Source organism: Bombina bombina, chromosome 7 (assembly GCF_027579735.1).
Source record: "Bombina bombina isolate aBomBom1 chromosome 7, aBomBom1.pri, whole genome shotgun sequence".
In the NCBI taxonomy this organism is placed as follows: domain Eukaryota; kingdom Metazoa; phylum Chordata; class Amphibia; order Anura; family Bombinatoridae; genus Bombina; species Bombina bombina.
In genome coordinates this window covers 499,039,171-499,061,748 of record NC_069505.1, presented here as the reverse complement: position 1 = coordinate 499,061,748, position 22,578 = coordinate 499,039,171, and the positions used below count along the sequence as shown (strand labels likewise).

At 36.9% G+C, this 22,578-nt stretch overlaps 1 protein-coding gene across 1 annotated transcript in view; it reads left to right on the top strand.

The window, feature by feature from the left end:
* The window catches only part of LOC128666874 (cytochrome P450 2G1), an 85,083-nt gene that overhangs the window by 23,921 nt on the left and 38,584 nt on the right, over positions 1-22,578 (top strand). The window contains exon 3 of the mRNA XM_053721677.1: positions 16,397-16,546. Within this exon, the coding sequence (XP_053577652.1) occupies positions 16,397-16,546 (150 nt within the window). The remainder of the gene's footprint in view (positions 1-16,396; positions 16,547-22,578) is intronic.

Below are 22,578 nucleotides of genomic sequence, written 5' to 3'. Positions count from 1 at the left end.
GTAGACAACTGGGAGGCCGATTTCCTAAGTCGTCAGACTTTTCACCCGGGGGAGTGTTTGCCCAGCTGATTCAGCTATGGGGCACTCCAGAATTGGATCTGATGGCGTCCCGTCAGAACACCAAACTTCCTCTTTACGGGTCCAGGTCCCGGGATCCCCAGGCGGTGTTGATAGATGCTCTAGCAGCGCCTTGGTCTTTCAATCTTGCCTATGTTTTTCCACCGTTTCCTCTCCTCCCGCGTCTGGTTGGCAGAATCAAGCAGGAGAGGGCTTCGGTGATTCTAATAGCGCCTGCGTGGCCATGCAGGACCTGGTATGCAGACCTAGTGGACATGTCCTCTGTGCCACCATGGACACTACCAGTGAGGCAGGACCTGCTAATACAAGGTCCTTTCAAACATCCAAATCTAATTTCTCTGCGTCTGACTGCTTGGAGATTGAACGCCTAATTCTATCAAAGCGTGGGTTCTCTGAGTCGGTCATTGATACCCTGATTCAGGCTAGAAAGCCTGTCACCAGGAAGATCTACCATGAGATTTGGCGAAAATATATTTTTTGGTGCGAATCCAAGGGTTACTCATAGAGTAAGGTTAGGATTCCCATCATTTTGTCCTTTCTCCAAGATGGATTGGAGAAAGGATTAGCAGCTAGTTCCTTAAAGGGACAGATATCTGCCTTGTCTATTCTTTTTCACAAACATCTGGCAGAGGTACCAGATGTTTAAACGTTTAGTCAGGCTTTAGTCAGAATCAAGCCTGTTTATAGACCTGTGGCTCCGCCATGGAGTCTGAATTTAGTTCTTTCAGTTCTGCAAGGGGTTCCATTTGAACCTTTACATTCCATAGATATTAAGCTTTTATCTTGGAAAGTTTTGTTTTTGGTAGCTATCTCTTCTGCTCGAAGAGTTTCAGAGTTATCTGCTTTACAGTGTGATTCACCTGGTGTTCCATGCGGATAAGGTAGTTTTACGTACCAAATCCGGTTTTCTTCCTAAGGTTGTGTCTAATAAGAATTTTAACCAGGAAATTGTTGTTCCTTCTCTGTGTCCTAATCCTTCGTCGAAGAAGGAACGTCTGTTACACAATCTTGATGTGGTTCGTGCTTTAAAATTCTATTTACAAGCAACTAAAGATTTCAGAAAAACAACTTCTTTGTTTGTTATCTATTCTGGTAAGAGGAGAGGTCAGAAGGCGACCGCTACCTCTCTTTCCCTTTGGCTGAAAAGCATCATCCATTTGGCCTATGAGACTGCTGGCCAGCAGCCTCCTGAAACAATTACTGCTCATTTTACCAGAGCAGTGGCTTCCACATGGGCTTTTAAAAATGAGGCTTCTGTTGAATACATTTGTAAGGCAGCGACTTGGTCTTCGCTGCATACTTTTTCCAAATTTTCCAAATTTGATACTTTTGCTTCTTCTGAGGTTATTTTTGGGAGAAAGGTTTTACAAGCAGTGGTGCCTTCCGTTTAAGGTACCTGTCTTGTTCCCTCCCTTCATCCGTGTCCTAAAGCTTTGGTATTGGTAGACTGGATACACCTTACAAGAGAAAACAGAATTTATGCTTACCTGATAAATTACTTTCTCTTGTGGTGTATCCAGTCCATGGCCCGCCCTGGCTATTAAGTCAGGTAGATTTTTTTGTTTAAACTACAGTCACCACTGCACCCTATGGTTTCTCCTTTTTCTTCCTAACCTTCGGTCGAATGACTGGGGGGTGGAGCTAGAGGGGGAGCTATATGGACAGCTCTGCTGTGTGCTCTCTTTGCCCCTTCCTGTAGGGAAGGAGAATCTCCCACAAGTAAAGGATGAATCCGTGGACTGGATACACCACAAGAGAAAGTAATTTATCAGGTAAGCATAAATTCTGTTTTTCCTCTTACTTATTTACTGTACCCACACATATTATATATCGTTTTTCTCGCCATTAAATGGACTTTCTTTTTTTTTTTTTTTTATATTTTTATTGAGAGCTTGGTACATCATAACATCAAAAATAATCGTATTCACAAAGAACATAAAAGTACAAAGCATATATTTCCAATGTTACTAACAAACACAGCTTTTTTATCCAAAAATCTAATCCAGAAATTACAACTCCTATTCGGAGAATATCCATTGCCTGCTCGGCAATAAAGAAACAGAAAAGAAAAGAAAGAGAAGAGAAAAAGAAAAAAAAAAAAGGGGGGGGGGAGACTCGCTATAGACACTATCTGTTGCCATATTTTATACACATTTGCTCTTCCATCTCTGACAGAGAGACGCTAAAGCCAATTTGTCGGAAGAACCTCCCCAACTACCAGTGCAATGAAATTGACATTCTGTTTAAGTGGTGAAATAAATTGAATCTGGGCCTGTTGGGGCCATGCTAAAATTACCCTCTTCCACTTATTAAAGAAGTTCCTTATTGCTTTTTCTGAACCTCCTGTCAAGTACTGTCTTTCCATAGTCATTTGTAATATGATAATATTGATAAACTCCGCTATCGTTGGGACCTCGGATGCTCCCCATTTCACAAATATTATATGTCTGGCCGCCAAAATTGTCATATTGATTAGTTGGCCCTCGCCTTTATACTGCCCATATTCTCTTAAAAGAAAGATATGACGAAGTTGGGGGACCCACTCTACACGTAGATACCTATTCACCCAAAATTGGATTTTGCTCCAAAATTGACGTATTTTAGGGCACTCCCATATACAATGCGATAAATCTGCTCCCTCTCTTTGGCATTTAAAGCATTTCCCCTTGTGATTTGATTGTCCCCATTTACTAATCCTCATTGGGGTGAGGTAAAAGTTGTTTAGAAGTTTAAACTGTGATTCTTTCCAGCTGGTTACGCTCGTATCTGTATTTGCCAGTCTTATGCTCCTACCAATATCCTCAGCTTGAAGCTGATTAATCTATTTAGTTAGAAACAACTTCCTTTTATTGATGTGTGCTTGCCCTGATATGTTTAATAATAATGTATACCAATATGATATTGATCTTTTCCCACTCGCGTACAATTTCACTCCTGTCTCAATCCCTGGGTCCCACAAAAATCTGTATATTTGCAGAGGTTTGGAAAGATAACTTCTGGCTTGCAAGTAGGCGTAGAATGTTTTCATCGGTAACTGATATTGTCTGGCCAGTGCTTCGAATGTTTGCAAAACTTGCCCTTCACCCTGAGTTAACTGTATAAAATATTGCAATCCTTTCTTACGCCAGATTTTAAATGCCATATTATCATAGAGTCCCGGTGTAAAATCCAGAGAACCAATAAATGGTAAATGTTTTGAGAGCTGAAATTCTTGCCCAGCTAATCCGCAAAATTTCTGCCATGCCCGGACCACATTTAGAAAGGTCATATGGGTACGGACGTTACTGGGCAAACTCCTAACAGGGTAATGCAAAATAGCCTTGAGGTCAAAGGGTTCTATCAATGTGGTTTCTAAGTCATAGTAAGTTACATAATTGGCTTCCGTTAGGCAGTCTACTCCAAATTTCAAAAGAGCAACTATGTTATATATCACAATATCCGGCAAGGCCAAACCCGCCCATCTTTTACTTTGAACCAATTTCTAAGTCGCTACGTGAATTCTCTTTTTCCCCCAGATAAAGTGCGCACATATTCTATTGTACCTTGCTACATCTCGTTTATTTATTAATATAAGTAGATTTTGCATTAAAAATAATAACCTAGGGAAGGCAATTGTTTTTATCAGACATATCTTTGCAGAAAGCGATTGGGATCGTACATTCCACTTACCTAGTTTATCCTCTAATTTTTCAAAGAAATCAGAGTAATTTAGACTGTACCAAGCATTAGGATTTTTGCTTATTTTAATACCTAGGTAGTTTAATGATTTTACAACTTTGAACCCGTGTTGTGAAAAACTTGATTTGGTTTGATTTATCCAAAGCAATTCTGACTTTCCTTTATTAATTTTGTATCCTGAAAAAGTTGTAAAATTATTAATTAATGCCAGACATTTGGGGATACTTTTTTTAGTGTGCTGTAAAAATAACATCATGTCATCAGCATATAAAGAGATTACCATATTGTGTCCCCCTATTTCTACACCCCTTACTTCTTGCCTAATTAATACGGCTAGCGGCTCTAATGCAAGATCTAAGAGCAAAGGCGACAGGGGACACCCTTGTCTAGGGCCCCTTTGTAAGGTTAAATAATGAGATAATTCACCGTTGACTAACAGTTGAGATCGTGGCGCAGTATATATCTTTTTAATTATCTGCACCAAATTACCTGCAAAACCAAATTTCATGAGAGTCATAAATAAATGTTCCCAAATGATGGAGTCCAATGCTTTTTCTGCTTCGATCGTAAGCATTGCCATGTCTACCTGTGGATTGTTGTTTAATCTTTGTGTCTTGTTGAAATAGTGATCTAGAATGACTAATACCCTGCGCATATTCCGTACAGGGTTTCTCCCCGGAATGAATCCAGATTGATCATGATGAGTTAATTTGCTCACCACCTTCTTCAATCTCTCTGCAATAATTGATGTTAATATTTTGTAGTCACGATTCAGGAGTGAAATTGGGCGGTATGATCCCATTTCGTCTAATGCTTTCCCTTTCTTATGGATTAATGTTACTATGGAATCAGTGAAATACATTGAATGTAAATTCCCATTAATAAAATAATCATTGTATAATTCTGTTAATATACCGGCGATGTCATCTTTGATAATCTTATAAAATTCGGACTGTAGTCCTTCAGGCCCCGGAGCTTTATTATTTTTGAGTCTATCAATCGTGCTTTTGACCTCACCCACTGTTATCGGAATATTTAACTGTTCTAACTCAGCTGTGTCGATTGAGGGGACTTGAATCTTTTGCCAGAACTCAGCCATTCTTATCCGATCTATTTCAACTTCAGAATACAATTTCTGATAATATCTATGGAAGGCCGCTCTTATCTCTGTTGTTGAAGTTAACCCTTTGTTCCCTTCTTTGATAAGTGGTATCAGGTTATTGTTTTTCCTATGTTTAATTAATTTAGCGAGCTGTTTTGTAGCTATCCCCTGATATCCCTGACAGAATGCTCTTATACGGATATCCTCCCTTGCCCATTTCTCTCTGAGGAAGGACTCACGCTCGGTTTTGGCAGTTTTATATCTATTCCAAGCAAAACTATTTGGTGTATTTACGTACCTTCTGTATGCATTGTTAAGTTGACTGGCCAATTGTATTTCCCTAGCTTTTAACTTTCTCTTCCTCTTGACCATATAATTTTTAATTTGGCCACGCAGGACCGCTTTTCCTGCTTCCCACAATACTTCAGGGCGACACGTGTCTAAACAATTCAGACAGTAATATTCTTTCCATTTTTCTGCTAGAAAATTTCTAAACTTATCATCTGAATACAAATATTTAGGGAAGTAGAACGTGTTCCTACTGCTAATTCTGCTTGAGTCTTCAATCTGCAACGTAATTATCGCATGGTCTGAAATAAGTATTTCTTCTATATGCGACTCGATTTCTAATGTCAGTATTCCCTCATTTATCAAGAACATGTCAATGCGAGAAAAATTATTAAATGATTTGGATTCGCATGTGAACCCACGCTCATCCGGGTGCTGTAAACGCCAGATGTCCCGTAGTTTTAACATCTTAGCCATATCTCTTAAAATCTTAGCCTCTCTGTTGTGTTTTCTAATGGCTCTGGGTCGTAATCTATCGATCGCAGGACACATTGTGGCATTAAAATCTCCCGCCATTACTATATTTTGTCCTGAGTATTTCATCAATTTATTTTTAATTGTCGCCCAAAATTCTGGCTCGGTTTCATTTGGACCATATATGTTACAGAGCACCCACATTCGGTTATTGATTTCAACTTCTATGAACATAAACCTCCCTTTCGGGTCCAAGTTTTGGCTCTTGACCACATATGTCAATTTTCTATTGAACATTATGGCAACACCCTGTTTCCTACTGTTACAGGGAGCCGCCATAATTTCAGTGATCCAATTAGTCTTGCAATAATATGACATCTGGCGTATGCTGTTTTAACATTTTTAACACATTCTTCCTTTTAATGGGGGAGGTAATACCCCCCACATTCCAAGATACAAACTTCAACATTTACTTTTAATATTTATATTAAAAACCATGATAAAATAAATATATGTAAACTCTTGACCAAAAAAAAAACTTTCCTACCTCTCTGTTAGGGAATAGATTTAACCTTTCCATTTGCACAGTCATGACTACCGCTCTTGGTGTTCCCCGGCGGTTGCCCATCCCGGTACTGACCAAAACTCAGCCCTGTTCCACTTCCGAGATCATACGGGATCGGGTGTTCAAAGCCTCTGGCGGTGTCCTGTAACATATAATTAAAATCATAATTAAATAAACATGCGTAGCGAGTATGAGGAAAAAAAAAAAAAAAAAAAAAAGGAGAAAAAAAACACATCGCAGCTATAGTCATATAACCACATCATTGTTGTCTAAAATACTATGTGAAAAAAAACCCAAACATATTCATTTTGTCATATTTCTAGACCCTTTTCAATACAGTATTTCTTTGCTTCCATAACTGTGTTTAATACAACAATGTTACCCTCTGAAGAAATAACAATTTTTGCTGGATACCGCATGTTAGCCTGAATCCCAGCCCTGATCAGCCCTGAGCAGAATGGTGCCATTGCCTTTCTCTTCGAGGACGTCTCAACTGAAAAGTCCTGGAACAGAAAGACCTGCTTTGCACCTATCTTAAACCCCAGGATTTTTCTATAATGACTCATAATCTGCATTTTGTGTTGGAAATTTAAGTACTTGACTATATTACCATCCTTGGGCGTGTGTTGCTGTCTTGGGGTTCTCTTATCGGGCCTGTTCTGTGTGCTCTCTCAACTTGGATTACCTCTGTTAGCTGCATACCTAGCAATTGTGGCAAGGTTACTGAGGCAAAAGACACTAGATCTCTATATTCACTTATCTCTGGTAGTCCGATAATACGGATGTTATTCCTACGGGACCTGTCTTCCAGGTCTTCTATCTTGGATTGCATTATTCTTATCTTATTCTCGTAATTGGTCCAGTTTGTGTCATGTATATTTTGCCTGTCCTCTACCCCTGAGATCCTTTCTTCTACTTCTAGTATTCTGTTTGAAAAAGATCTAATCTCTGAGGATAAAGAGGCGATCTCTCTTTTGACAGACTCAAATTGGGGCAGCATCTTTTCTGCAAGTTGGTTTAGTGTCAGCTGTTTCTCTACACCTGATATTTGGGATTCTGTACCTTCTTCTAAACCTAACTCATGTGTTGATTTAGACGTTTTATCTTTCTTTGGGGGCATCGCGGGGGACCTAACTTTAAGGTTAGGAATATACCTTTCCATGAAATATAGAAGTGTATTTGTTGTGTATAAGAAGAAGATTATGTGGAGGTGAAAGAAAAAAAGAAGAAAGAGAAAAAAAAAAAAGAAAAAAAGAATTCAAATAGTTTATCAGAAAGTGATAATAGTGCTATCTATATACTGCAGTGGTGACTGCAGTGAGTGAATGCTTTCAGTGATAAATCTCCCGTAAGAGGGTCCTGGTGGAGTGTCAAGTGTGTAATATTACAGTCACAGATTTAACTGGGTACTATATCCAAGATACAGCTGTTGCTGTAGTGCAGGGAGAAAAAAAAAACCAAAAGGATGCAAACGTGAAATTTTTTTAAATGTGTAAGTTCCCGCTGGGAAGCCTAATTAAACTACTAGTGTTTTGTGTTTCTGAACTTTATGACATGGAATTCTGACTGGCGTTTGATAGTATCAACTACTTTTCACCCCTGCTGTTCTTCGTTACCACATATTTTAGGTTTTAAACACCTTATAATATTTATATGGCACTTTCCCTTAATGTCCGATCACCGGACTTAGTGTACTGACACAATAATACAATTCTATCTGCAAGGGGTATATATTTAAAGCAGCAAGTTTTAACCCTCTTCAGTATTTCTTCTCCAACAAAATACTACAGCTCAAATTTTAAGATAACGTTTTCTGCTGCCTAACAAATTTAAGTTGCAGACGATTATATTGTTAATATATCCAATACAAAATATTTGCAAGCCCTAACAGCTTATGCAGATCAGAATTATAAGAGACAATAAACAGGAGTTGCTTGATAAGATTCTCTGCGTAGTAAACTTTATCAGTGGGGGAAATCCAGCTATTATGTTATGCAGAGTTCTATCCCCACACAGCCTTCTCCTCTTAACAGTTTTACCCGTAGGGATGAAAAATCTTCTTATTCCCAAATCCTGATTTATTTAAGCATATATTGAAAAAGAAAGACACAGAGCTAATAACCTCCAATTGAAGGCTGCAGTTCTCACTATAACAGTCTCCGACACCTGGAACCCCCTCAGAGAAAGGAGTTTATCCAAATAGGAAAAAAAGAAAAACAGTTGGGGGGAGAAAGAAACAGAATGTGTCTCTGCCAACTGCTGTGCTATGATCTATGACCCAGCTCTGTGGTATTTTATGATTCCTGTTGTAATCCCAAATGCACCTTGTACCGTTCAGTGTCCCATACCTGAGCTTATAATTTTCAATGTTCACTTTTATCTCTGTAAACTGAAATTATGTGCCTCATATCCAACAGAGTAACACTATGTTGCTTGGAGCTATTATTCTTTGAGTTACAGTTCTCAGTTTACTCACTTACTGCCCCGCCACTGAACAGGTCCGCGAAACCTCACTAAACCTCTCAGGATCAGCTGTCTTCACACCCCTTCCCAAGCGTTATACTTTTCACCAAGAGTTCACCTTTCATGCAGGCACACAGACAGATACATTATAAGGCAATTGTATGTAACAGTTATACTTGCGTATCCAGCACTTTGTCTGCCGTCCTGCTCTCTTTTTTGTTTTTTTTATGCGCTGGCATTTGCACTATCCCACCGCTTACCGGTTCCAGCAGAGACACTTCTCGTCTGTTCCCCGGACCGGCCGGATAGTTGTTTCTGCTTACCACTCGCAATCCACGCTGCAGTGTCCGCAAAGGAATCTCACATTAGTTGTTGGGGGGTGTCGGTCTGATCCGCTGCTGCTTTACTTGATACGGTTCTTTGTGGTATTGTTATGCTTGTGGCCGATACCAGGCGGCCCAATTTGGTCGGATGGACTTACCGCACTCAGTTGTTTCCTCTCCCCAGGCAGGGCTCTCGCTCCGGCAATAGGAGATTTGTGGCGGGGCCAGTTTGAATTTCGCTCTCTCTCACTGAGCGATGGCGTGCACGTCTGCTACATGCTCCTCCCACAGGAAGTCCCGTCCATTAAATGGACTTTCTAAAGATACTATTATTTTCATCATATCTTATAATTTACTATAAAAAAATTTGAAAATATGAGGGAAAAAATGGAAAAAACACACTTTTTCTAACATTGATCCCCAAAATCTGTTACACATCTACAACCACCAAAAAACTCCCATGCTAAATAGTTTCTAAATTTTGTCCTGAGTTTAGAAATACCCAATTTTTACATGTTCTTTGCTTTTTTGCAAGTTATAGGGCCATAAATACAAGTAGCACTTTGCTATTTCCAAACCACTTTTTTTCAAAATTAGCGCTAGTTACATTGGGACACTGATATCTTTCAGGAATCCCTGAATATCCCTTGACATGTATATATATTTTTTTAGAAGACATCCCAAAGTATTGATCTAGGCCCATTTTGGTATATTTCATGCCACCATTTCACCTCCAAATGCCATCAAATAAAAAAATCGTTCACAAATTTTTTCACAAACTTTAGGTTTCTCACTGAAATTATTTACAAACAACTTGTGCAATTATGGCATAAATTTTTGTAAATGCTTCTCTGGGATCCCCTTTGTTCAGAAATAGCAGACATATATGGCTTTGGCATTGCTTTTTTGGTAATCAGAAGGCGCTAAATGCCACTGTGCACCACACGTGTATTATGCCCAGCAGTGAAGGGGTTAATTAGGGAGCATGTAGGGAGCTTGTAGGGTTAATTTTAGCTTTAGTTTAGTGCAGTAGACAACCCCAAGTATTGATCTAAGCACATTTTGGTATATTTCATGCCACCATTTCACCGCCAAATGCGATCAAATTGAAAAAAACGCTAAATTTTTCACAATTTTATGTTTATCACTGAAATTATTTACAAACAGCTGGTGCAATTATGGCACACATGGTTGTAAATGCTTCTCTAGGATCCCCTTTGTTCAGAAATAGCAGACATATATGACTTTGGCGTTGCTTTTTGGTAATTAGAAGGCCGCTAAATGCTGTTGCGCATCACACGTGTATTATGGCTAGCAGTGAAGGGGTTAATTTTAGCTTTAGTGTAGAGATCAGCCTCACACCTGACACATCACACCCCCTGATCCCTCCCAAACAGCTCCCTTACCTCCCCCACCCCACAATTGTCCCCGCCATCTTAATTACTGGCAGAAAGTCTGCCAGTACTAAAATAAAAGTTTTGTTTTGTTTTTGTTTTTAAATAATTCTGCTGTGTAGGAACCCCCCCTTAGCCCCAACCTCCCTGATCCCCCCCCCCCAAACAGCTCTCTACCCCCTCCTCTGCCTTATTGTGCACCATATTGGGTACTGGCAGCTGTCTGCCAGTACCCAGTTTGAAATCAAATGTTTATTTTAAGTTTTTCTGTAGTGTAGCTTACCCCCCTTAACACCCAACCCCCCACCCTCTCCCAGATCATTAATATTTTTTATTCCCACCCTCTCTCCCACTGAGTCCCACCTTGTGCCTCTTCCACTTCAGTGTTAACTTTTGGCCAGTTTCACACGTGCACACGCGCGCATGCACGCTCACATACACGCGCACCCACACGCAATCCCGCCCCCCTCCTCTACTGATGGCCACCCACTCGCCTCCCTGGACACGCTCCCACCCACCAACGATCATAGCCATCAATAGCCGATGCAGAGAGGGCCACAGACTGCTTAAAAAAGTTATTGCAGGATGCCTCTATATCGAGGCATCACTGCAATAACATGAAAGCAGCTGGAAGCGATCAGGATCGCTTCCACTGCTTTCAAAGACCAACAACGTACAGGGTACGTCCTTGGTCGTTAAGGACATTTTTTTGGAGGACGTACCCTGCACGTCGTTGGTCATTAAGGGGTTAAAATATTTATTATTTCCCTGTATTAGATATCATTAATTTATTTGGTTTATATTGTTGGCGAGGTTGTGACAAAATACTCAAAATACTTAATACCCTAATAGAAAAACTTATGCATAGGAAAGTATAAGCGTTTGTAAGATGCTATTCGCAGAAAGCAGCATAATGTGAGTTATATTGGGTGCAGGATTTAATTTTCAAAGTGCTTACTGCTAACTTCGCCCTACACAGCGAGGTAATTCCTTTCCAGTAAACTCCATTAATTGCAATAGGAGACATCTCACCATTTGCAGGGACTGTCCCTTTTTCAAGATGATTCCACTAGGGCAGCCGTGTGATTGTCAGTGTGAAAAAGTAAGGCAATTTTTTTCCCCGATTGCGAAAACTCTGCTAGGATTTTCATTTTTGCTCTTGTCGGGTTGCGTTCGTATTTTATATTATATCCTGTATTTTCATCTCCATCTTCTTTTAATCTTAATTTTTATTTATGTTAGTATCTAATGTTATTACACTCACTCTCCAAAGTGTTACAGAAATTGTTAAATGCATGGATCCAATATGTTTCCCTTTGTCACAGTAAAATCTCCCTATCACCACCTCTGTCTCCTCTGAATTTGTTCTAAAATCGTGCCTCTCAAACACTTTGGGTCCTGGTTATGTACTATTCTGTAGTGTGCTGATAGATTGTGGAATTTAAGACATATTTTGATGATATTAATGTGTTTTTTGGGATCTAGTTGTATGCCCTATATATTGTAGGTCAAAGCTGCATTGTAAAAGGTACACTACATATTATGTTATGCAGTTGCATAAAGACTTTAATTCATATTTCTTCTCAATGGTAGTTGAAGTGAGGCTCTTTGTTGGTCTGTTTCCATAGTACATACAGTATGTTCACATGCAGCACAATTCAATCAATTACATCTATAGAAGTTTACTGTTCTTTTTGGGGGGTTTTTAAGGTTACTGGGTGCTAAGATGGACTTTAGATTTCTATTTCTTCTAAAGATAAAATTTGGATTGGTTCCTAAAAGTTCCCGTAATATATTATCTTTCTTTAAAATATGCCAATGTTTCGGAAAAGCCCCTGTGATGGTCAGCGGGAAAAACGAAGGGCTATTTTTTTTCCGCAAGCTAGTATTAATGCTAGCGTTAACTTGAATAGCAGGAAAAACCAAACTTAGGGTTTTTTCCACTTTTATTCTCCATTGATTTCTATGGGGGAATACATACACACGCATGCAAACGCAAAAACGTAACACCCGAGATCACGCAAACACCCATCGCATTTTCACATTCCCAATAGTAGTCAATGGAGAAAAAAAATTGCCAATCACGCAAACAACATAGCATATTCGCATTAGTAAATGTAAAATATTTACAGTAAATACATAGTTAAAATATTTATCACACATGAATATTGCATAAATATGTTTTTATCATGTTTGTGAAGCATATACAAGATTGTAGCTGTAAAATATATTGGTGAAATATATATAAACTATTTTAAGAGACATGTTTAAATGCAATAGACATATATGACTCGATATTGGATATACTGGGAACATTAGATTGACTATGATTATTACATAAACGTAACTCAATAGCCTATAGGCTGTAATAAAGCTAGCCATCATTTAAAAGAGAGTGAATTAGGACTGTTTGTTACACCTGAGGAAGGGGCGTGACCCTGAAATGTTTAGTGGTAACGTATACACAAGTCTGGCCTGGCAAGTGTTTTCAGTTTTCGCTCAATATCTGCAGATTTTGTATTAATGATTTTTCTGCTGTTCTAATGTTTGTTTATTTCTAGTATGTATATTTGATACTGTACATTGTCTTAATCACGGAGTATCAATCTGATACCCCATATAGTTTAAAGCAAGGAGTACTAATTTAGATACGCCATTAGCAGGGTGACCATATTGCTGCTTTAAAAAGGCATACATATGAAAAATACATATGTCAGGGTTGTTATACAAAACATTTCTTTAAACAGCCCTGACATATGTATTTTTCATATGTGTCCCTTTTTAAAGGGGCAATATGGTCACTCTAGCCATTAGCCATACTAGACGGTATGGATTGCCTTTAATATCAATGCAGTTGCCGATATCTCTTTGATACATTATGGGCTCCATGTACTAAGCCGTCAATTCATCCGTCATTTTAGACACGGATAAACTCGCCGTTACTCGCCGCGGGCGAAATGGTGTCCGCTGTCACTATGTACTAATAATCCCCCAATAAATAGACAAGTCTAGCCCGCCGCGAGCAGTGGCGGATTATTGATAAATTTGACGCCTCGCTCGCTGCGACTAAGCTGATGTACTTAACTTTCAGTTGTCTGGCCAATTATTAACACGTGACATGCAAGGTGTCACGAACATCATAGTAGTCGCGGGAATAGAATTTTGCTCCTATAAAAGTTCAACTTATCTAAACAACTTTATTATTGTTCAAAATTTTTTGAAGAGTGTTAACAGAGCGATAACAGATAACAGAGTGATAACAAATATTTTTGTAATATTTATTTACAATTTGGATATGGCTTCATCTGGATCTGATAATATATAAATATTAATATAAAAATAATTATAAAGATTGACAACTATACAATACAAATTTAAAATATAGATTACTCTTTAATTACAGTCGACAAATTTGGCGCAATTTATGTTCATGGAAATGAGAGACAAATTAGACGCCAGTTATGCTGTACAATGCTGATATTACTGCCTTTTATATATGTCTAGACTGGCGTCTAGATTGACTTTCCTATTGTTTTGTACCTTGCCCGCCACCTAAAAGGTGGCGAGGCAAAAATAACGAGGTGGGAGCGGAAATTGTAGCGAGCGGACAAATAGATTTTTTAGTACATTCGTTTTTGGCGAGTTGGTGGTCAAATGTGTCTAATTACAGTGAAAAATGGAGACGTAGCGAGGTTTGGCGGATAAGTACGCTCGCAATTTTAAAGATGCGAGTTTGAACATAGTTGACGACTTTGTACATATCAGTTTGCGAGTTTTGACGCGAGATTTGTTGCGGGTAGCTCGCTGACTGCTTAGTACATGGAGCCCTATATGTATTTAAACATATACATGGGCAACCATGTTACAAAATAATTGCAAACTGATATAAAATAATATACTATATATAAACGTTATGGTGACTATTGATTGTAATTTTTTTGTGATTTTATTTCACTAATTTGGAAAGATTGAAAAATAAAAAAATATTGGTTTATAAATAAATACATTTTGTATTTTGATTCTTATTTTTGCTGTACATAGCGCTGTTTGTTTATAAATATACATATACATACAAATTTATTCATCCCTTATAACTTTTTTGTGCAATATTTTTTTATTAACACATTTTTATTAGACAGTGTTATTATGAGTGTAACTGTATTATGTTTTGTTCAACTTTTTTGCTTTGGAAAACAGTTAACCACAGCTCTGAGATTGTGATAAGGACTGAAGCGTAAAGGGAGTTTTTGCTCCACGTGTAATATCAGCGCAATAAAAATGTCTCACAAAAACACGATTTAATATATCTTTTTATAGTTCATCTCTACATGTGGTTCTTCAAAGGGACAATGTACTCTAAACTTTTCTCCCCTATAATGTGTTTACAATGGTCCATTATACCTGCTGAAGTGAATTTAATTGTTTGCAAACATCCCATTTACATTTATTTGTTATTTTAAAATAGCTATTTTTACTTCTTGTGTCCCCACCTATTGTGAAAATATTTGTAACAAATGTTTTCTTTGTAGAAATATTATTTGAACTGCAGACAACAGCCCTGATTAATCTCTCAGTGGGGAGTATGAGGAAGAGATAGATTTGGTATGTGAAATAGCGGCTTGTGCTTATTCAGCCCCTCCAGCCATAATTAGCCGTTCAATACATAATAGAAATATAATTATCAGGTCTACCTTTACTTGAAGGCTCAGCCTATTATTATGGACATATTAATTATTTCAAATGCAAAAATAAACATGAAAAAGCAATTTCTTTCTCTTATACATTTAGGGTTAAATTAGGAGTTGAGTGGTATTTTCGGCTCTGGCGTAAACTCCGCTAGAAGTAAGCTTTTAGCATGCGTTGGGTATTGTGTGCTTTACAAGTTATAAGTAATACGCTTTCGCACGAGCGCTAACCTGACATGCACAAAAATCCAAACTTCGAAAATCGCAACCACAATAGTTTTTCTCCATAGACTTCAATGGAGTTAAAAAAGTGGAAAAAGACCTAACACCCAACAAGTCATGCAAACCATATTGCGCTTTCTCAAGTTCGCCAACCTGACATGAAATATTATTTTTTAACATTCAATGTTCTTCACATAGCAGAATATGTTCTATTTGTTCATAAATGCATATTTCTAAATATATCTTTTTTTGTTGTAATATAAATACATATATATAGTTTTGTATATGTTATTTATATATAGGTGTAGATATCTACAGATATATATAGGAATATCTATTTAAAAATACATAGACCATACCCCCTAGGTGAAGAGCATTGAAATGGGAAATATTTACAGTAAATACATGGTTAAAACCTTTATTAATTATGAATATTGCATAAATAGGAGTTTTTCATGTTTTCAGCTACTTGACTGCAAAGGGCTCCAATGCACATATGTCTATATATATGTCCATATATGTATACAAATGTATTTATGTGTTTATATGTATATATATATATATATATATATATATATATATATATCTGTAAATAGATATAGACACATAAATACATGAATATATATATATATATATATTTAAACATGTATAAGTATATATCTCTATGTTAAAGCCCTTTGCATGCCTCATATCTTTGAGCGCTTATAACTTTATATTGCATTTTTTCAAAAATATTTTTTATTAGATCGTGTTATTATGAGTGTAATTGTACTTTTAAATATAATTTTGATGTTTTTGTGCAATTTTTTAGTCTGTGTAACGGTTCTCATGTCGCACTATACTGACACAAGTTAAATTAAATTGCGCTCGAGCTAATGCGTTTACTTTCAACCTGTAATACGCAAGAAACATCTGACGCATGCAAAGAGCCCAGATAAACCCCTTTTCACTCGTGCAAAACATAATGTTCTCTAGTATGTGTAACAAGTCATTTGGAACACGTTAAGGGGCATCAAATTATATAGTACAGTGTACCTTTAATGCTCAGGTCTGCAATATTTTATTCTTATAGTGTATAGAGTATTTAAACCCTAATACAATAATAATGTACTGATCTATTTCAGGATTTGCTTTTGCAAATGGTGAGCGGTGGCAGCAAATGAGAACATTTGCTATTAAGACCCTGAGGGAATTTGGACTTGGGAAGAAAAGCACAGAGGTGAAGATTCATGAGGAGGCTCAGAATCTGGTGAAGGAAATCTCACAATTAAATGGTCAGTTCCAGGCATTAAAACAGTGACAGTGACTTGCTTCAACATTCTCTTTAATTTCATTCTCTTCATGTCATACCAGCTTATTCTTCATAAAAAAATGAAATGTTTGCAAAGTAACTTATTTGGCAGACAGAACTTATTTGGCATCCTGTCAATATGTTGTCTTTCACCCTTACTCCATTATCTATTTATCTATCATCTATCTATATATCCATCTCTATCTATCTATAATCTGTCTATCAATCTACTGCATCTATCTAATCAGTTAAAGTGAAAAGTAATGATCCTTTAGTAAAAACAAATATATAAAATCAAAGTAAACATAAAAAGAAATAGATTGTGTTAAAGAAAAGCAATTTACTTATGGTCTTGCTATTTGAGCACTTAGAAATTATCATTGTAGAGATAAGAGAGCATAGTTAAAAACCTTTATTATCATTTCAACATGCTGCCTTTTCTGAGCATGGGCAAAACATACTTATTATTTCTCTTGCATTCACTAAGTGGCGCAGTATTTTTTTTCGCAATTGTGAAAACTCTGCTAGAGTTAAGCTTTTTTGCACTAGTTGGGTTGCGTTCAAATTACAATTCCCCCCCCCCCAAAAAAAGTGAAAAAAAATAACACCCGAGTGCGCAAAAATATCGTATTTTCACATTCCCCATAGAAGTCAATGGAGAAAAAAAATTGCCCATCACGCAAACAACATATCATATTCACATTTCTAAATGTGAAATAAATACAGTAAATACAGTTAAAATCGTTATTAAATATGAATATTGAATAAATATGTTTTATCATGTTTTTATCTACTGAATAGTGTTATTATTAGTGTAACTGTAGTATGTAATGTATTTTTGCAATGTTTTGTGCAACTTTTAAATTTCAGAAGACAGTTAACCACAGTTCTGAGATTGCGGTAAGGATTTTTGTGTAAATCGCAATTGCACTAGCAAAATCGCGAACAAGGCCACATTCACGGCCAGTCGGCCTCTAGCAGGGGGTATCAATCATCTCGATCGGATACGGATTGCTGTCCGCCACCTCAGAGGTGGAGGATGAGTTAAGGAGCAGCGGTCTTATGACTTCTGCTTCCGAACTTATGTTTCCGGTGAGCCTGAAGGCTCGTGTGGAAACAGCTGCATCTGCAGCATAATAAATCTACCCCCAAGTCTAAACAACAACACGTTATGGGCAAGATTACAAGTCGCAAGGCAAATCAGTTGCGAAAATTCTGTGCAAATTATGGCTTTTTCGCATTTGGGGTTGCGCAGCTATTACAAGTTGAGAAATAACTTATTTTGCGTTGCGCATTAAGCAGCGTAATGCAAACTGCAAAATTGCCTGCGCGTTAATGTATTCCCCATAGAAGACAATGGAGAAGACAAATAGAAAAAAAAAACACAAAACTCTAATCTGGTGCGCAAAGCCCTTGAAGTATTCTCCTTGAAAAGTGTAAATGAAAATGCAAATATTTCATATTGCGAAAATGTTTTCGCAACGGAATATGTTTTATAGAATTCTAAATAGATATTTCTCCATCTATGTTATGATTTTTGGACAGATACTGTATATCTATTTATAGCAAGATATGTATATGAATATATACTGTATATATATATATATATATATATATATATATATATATATATATATATATATATATATGTATATTGGCAGATAGAGGCGCTGGTTTTAATGGATCTCCAAAGGATTTTTCTCTCTGTTTCACAATTTTCCCAGAAGAACTCTGTCTGTATCTGTGTTCAAAGAATTGGCATAGTATGTCTGAGCACCTTAATACATAAGTGCAGTATACTTACAGAGCAACATCAAACAAGCGGCTACACAGGTGATTTCACAATCTTCCCAAAAAGGGGTTCTGTCTGTATCTGTGTTCAAAGAATATCACATTGACATAGTATGTCTGTGCATCCTAATTTATAAGTGTAGTATACTCACAGAATGATATCAGGCAAACAGCTCCACAGGTGATATCACAAAAAAAAACACAAAAAAACAGCAGGTGATTTCACAAAAAGACAACGATCAGGAAAGAAAAAAAGCTGGCTTTTTAAAAATAAAATGTTTTATTTTGCTCATAAAAGAGTAGAGGGAGGTAACATCCATCGTTACCCACATAAAACTATCTTCTCAAGGGATATTATTTAAGATCTGTAAAACATGTCTAGTATCTTTTAAATATGATTTTGCCTGTTGAGCATATGGTTGAAGGAAATAATATATGAAGGCTGATAGGTTGGAGGTGAGTGAATCAATGCCACTAATAATAGGCCTACCCGGTGGTCTAGTTGCATTTTTATGGACTTTGGGAAGAAAATAAAAAATAGGAGTTTTTGAGTCCTCCTTATATAGAAAATCAAACTCTTCTTTAGAGATGAGTTTCTGATTCTGTGCTTCTAATAAAAGATTATATAATTTATAAGTAATTATTAGTAATTATTTTTTGGGATTATTTTTTAATATTGTATATGTATCGGGATCACCCAGAATTCTGTTTGACTTTTCCAGATAATATTCTCTATCCATAATCACTATCCCTCCACCCTTATCAGCCTCCTTGATGATGATATCTTCCCTTTGTTTAAATGATTTAGTATATCAAATTCCTTTTTACTTAGATTGCAATTTTTATTTTTCCTTAGTACATTTTTAATATCTCTCATTAACATTCTACCAAAAAACTTCAATATTAGGACCTTTGCTGTAGCTGGGATAGAATCTCGAGGCATTTTTAAATTTATTCCTAGGGTTGTCTGTCTGTTGTGAAACAGAGAGGAAAATCATTTGCAGATCCCTTAGAACAGTCACCTCTATCTGCCAATATACATTGTTTGTACAGCTTTGAGAGAGACTGTTTGGAAGGCAGCGGTTCTAACTAAAGGGAAGTAACTATCCTATTGTATATTCTTTTTTTCTTTCTTTCTATATATATATATCTAGATATCTCGAGATCAATGTAAAATCCCTGCGTCACCCGAGATCTTGTACTTTTGTGTGCAATATTTTTTTTTTAATAATTTTTATGAGACAGTGTTAATATGAGTGCAACTGTACATTGTTATGTATTTTGGAAGTGTTTCGTGAAACTTTTTTATTGCGCAAAGCTCGCATGTGCAATCGTGATTTTTCAAGACTTGTATTACCTGAGCAATAAAAATTGATTGTGAAAAGACCACATTGCGCGGAAACCTTATAGCGTGCAACTTGTAATCTTGCCCATATGTCATTTAGGCAATATTTACATGCAATGGTGGCTGGTAAAATTTTGACCTGGGGGGGCGGCTAGGATCTTCCCAAACTCTATTTTGTAAACTCCTCTTTTTCCAATGACCTCTGACCCAGTGAAAACTGCCAGCCACCCCTTTAAATAATAACATACCCATAATATAGAGAAACCCAGAGAGAGGAATTAATGCAAATATGAACCACTTTTTTTTTATAGGGTCAAATTTTTTATTTTTGAAGAGTACACTATTTTGTGGGGCAGTGCCTCTGTTGCCCATATTGATGAGTCTCCATGGTTTACATGTCATAATACAGCTTAAACATGGAGTTTTGTATCATTTTTAATACTTTTGTATTCATAGTCATTTTTAAAGTGTGCCCCCTGCTCATTGCTAACTCTACCCTATGGAGCGAATATCTCTTTCTAGCAAACTCCATTACATTATATAGGAGGCATCACGCCATTTGCAGGGACTGACCCTTTTTTATAATAATTCCACAACGGCAGCTTGAAAAAAACATGTCTGATCTGGTGAGGTTTAGATAATCGGCTACTTCATTTTAAATTGCCATTTCTATTTTCTATTCTTTGTGATGCTTTAATCTAGGCCCAATCAAGATAAGTGTCCTGCCACCAGCATTACTTCAAATTGATTCTCCTTGCAATGGCTGTCAACTGTAATTTTGGGTCTACCTGTGTCTTGCTCGTTGGGTGGGGGCATACCTAGAAGAGTCTCAGTGGTCTAAATTGAGACTAGGCCCAAATATGTAGGGGCCACTTCTGGCACCTCAATCAGTAGTGGAATTGTTACAGAGAGGGCCATTGGTGCCCACGCTCCATCTTATTCGCGTCTTGCCCCTCTGGGTTCCCTCACTCCAGCAAAAGAGGACTTACAGCATATGACAAGCTTAGAAATGTATAAAATAAATCAAATAGCTAGTAAGTTAAGACCTATATGTATACACATTATCTACATTTCTGTCCGACATTAGCTCATCATAGGCTTCAGGACAATAGTAGGTTAATGATGGTCTGTTATTGTATTGATATTTTATGCTTGATTATATATGTCCATTTTTAGATGATGAATTTTTGATGAATTGTTTACATGATGAATTTTGAACTTATGTTCAGGGATACTTTTCATATTGTGCCCCTATATTGAAGAATGATACAGATTCCACACAGGTTGCGAGCGTATAATATCAATTGTAACTGCATGCTTTGTAATGTCAACACATATCATTGCGGATGTTTGAGAAATACCTGTATTGTTATGTTTTTTGTGCATATACGATTAAGTTCTCATATGTATTGTTCTTATACATTTTAGAATTAAATGCATATCGTTTACTATTATGATTCAGTATGTGTATTATTATGATTCAGCATTTTGATTCAGCATTTTGAAAGTGTTAATGTTGCTGTTTGTTGTCCTATTGTATCCCATACAAAAATCATGTGACTAATTAAGGGAAATTAGGGTTAGGTTAAACAGCCATTTTCATTGGCTAGATTAGTGTATATTAAGTAGCAAGTTTAGTATAGTTTTATCAGCCTGAGGAAACAGTACTGGTTACTGAGAAACGCGTTGCTGTGTTTTTAATGTGTGAATAAAACACTTTTTATATATACAACTTGCTACTTTGCCTCTTTTGGATTTCCATGCCTGTTTAACCCTCTAATTACTGGAGGTGAAACAGTGAAATTGACCTACAAGTATCACGCATATATAGTGATTGGGATTCTGAGCTTGAGAGGAGAGTTATACCGGACTGTGCTTCACTGGTGCTTCACAAAACGTGAGTGTATCAGAGTTTCAACTTCTATTCTGACATATCACACAGAATTATGGTATGTGGCGCCATCTCTGTCTTTTTATAGAATAACTCATTGTGGATGGCCTTATACCTCGAGGAGAGCTGCCTCATTTCTTTCTAGCAAAATATTGGATACTCATTGGACTTATTAAGTTCTGTGGGACAATCTTGTTACATATAGGTTTTGATTACCTGGATCCCCTGTATGCAATCCTCCTACTGGTGACATTCTGCTATAGTTTTAATATATATATATATATATATATATATATATATATATATATATATATATATATATAGCTATACGTGTATGTTACCTTGACTTTGTTTATATTGTATTATTGATTATTTTGTATACATTGATAGCGCCCCTATTTATACTCCTGTGGGTATATTTTCTTTTAAGATTAGAAATGTGCCTTTTTGGTTTCAGGATTTTCAAAATGGCCACCATACTGGTGTTCAGAAAAACCTTAAACCAAATATGTACAGAAGGTCTGTGCAAGTGAATATTTTCTGGTCTGGACTTAGCAAGGGGGAAGGAAGATAGTCACAGAGAAGAAACAAATATTGATGGTGCCAGGTGATGTCTGTGGGTGCCTGTTTCTGTTCGATTGTTGATTGCTGGGCTGCTTTGTGTGTGCATTGGGTGCCTGTGGTAGTTGATAAGGAGTAATTGCAATTGGATCTCCTATAAAAAAAAATAAATATATTATATTTTCCTTTTTACTATTCAAAGGGATACTAAACCCAGTTTTTTTTCTTTCATGGTTCAGATAGAGCATGCAATTTTTAATAAACTTTCTAATTAACTTCTATTGTCAATTATTCTTGGTTCTCTTGGTATCTTTATTTAAAAATCAGGAATGTGAAGCTTATGAGTCAGCCCATTTTAGGTTCAGAACCCTGGTGCTTGTTTATTGGTGGCTACATTTAGCAAACCAATAAGCAAGCATAACCCAGG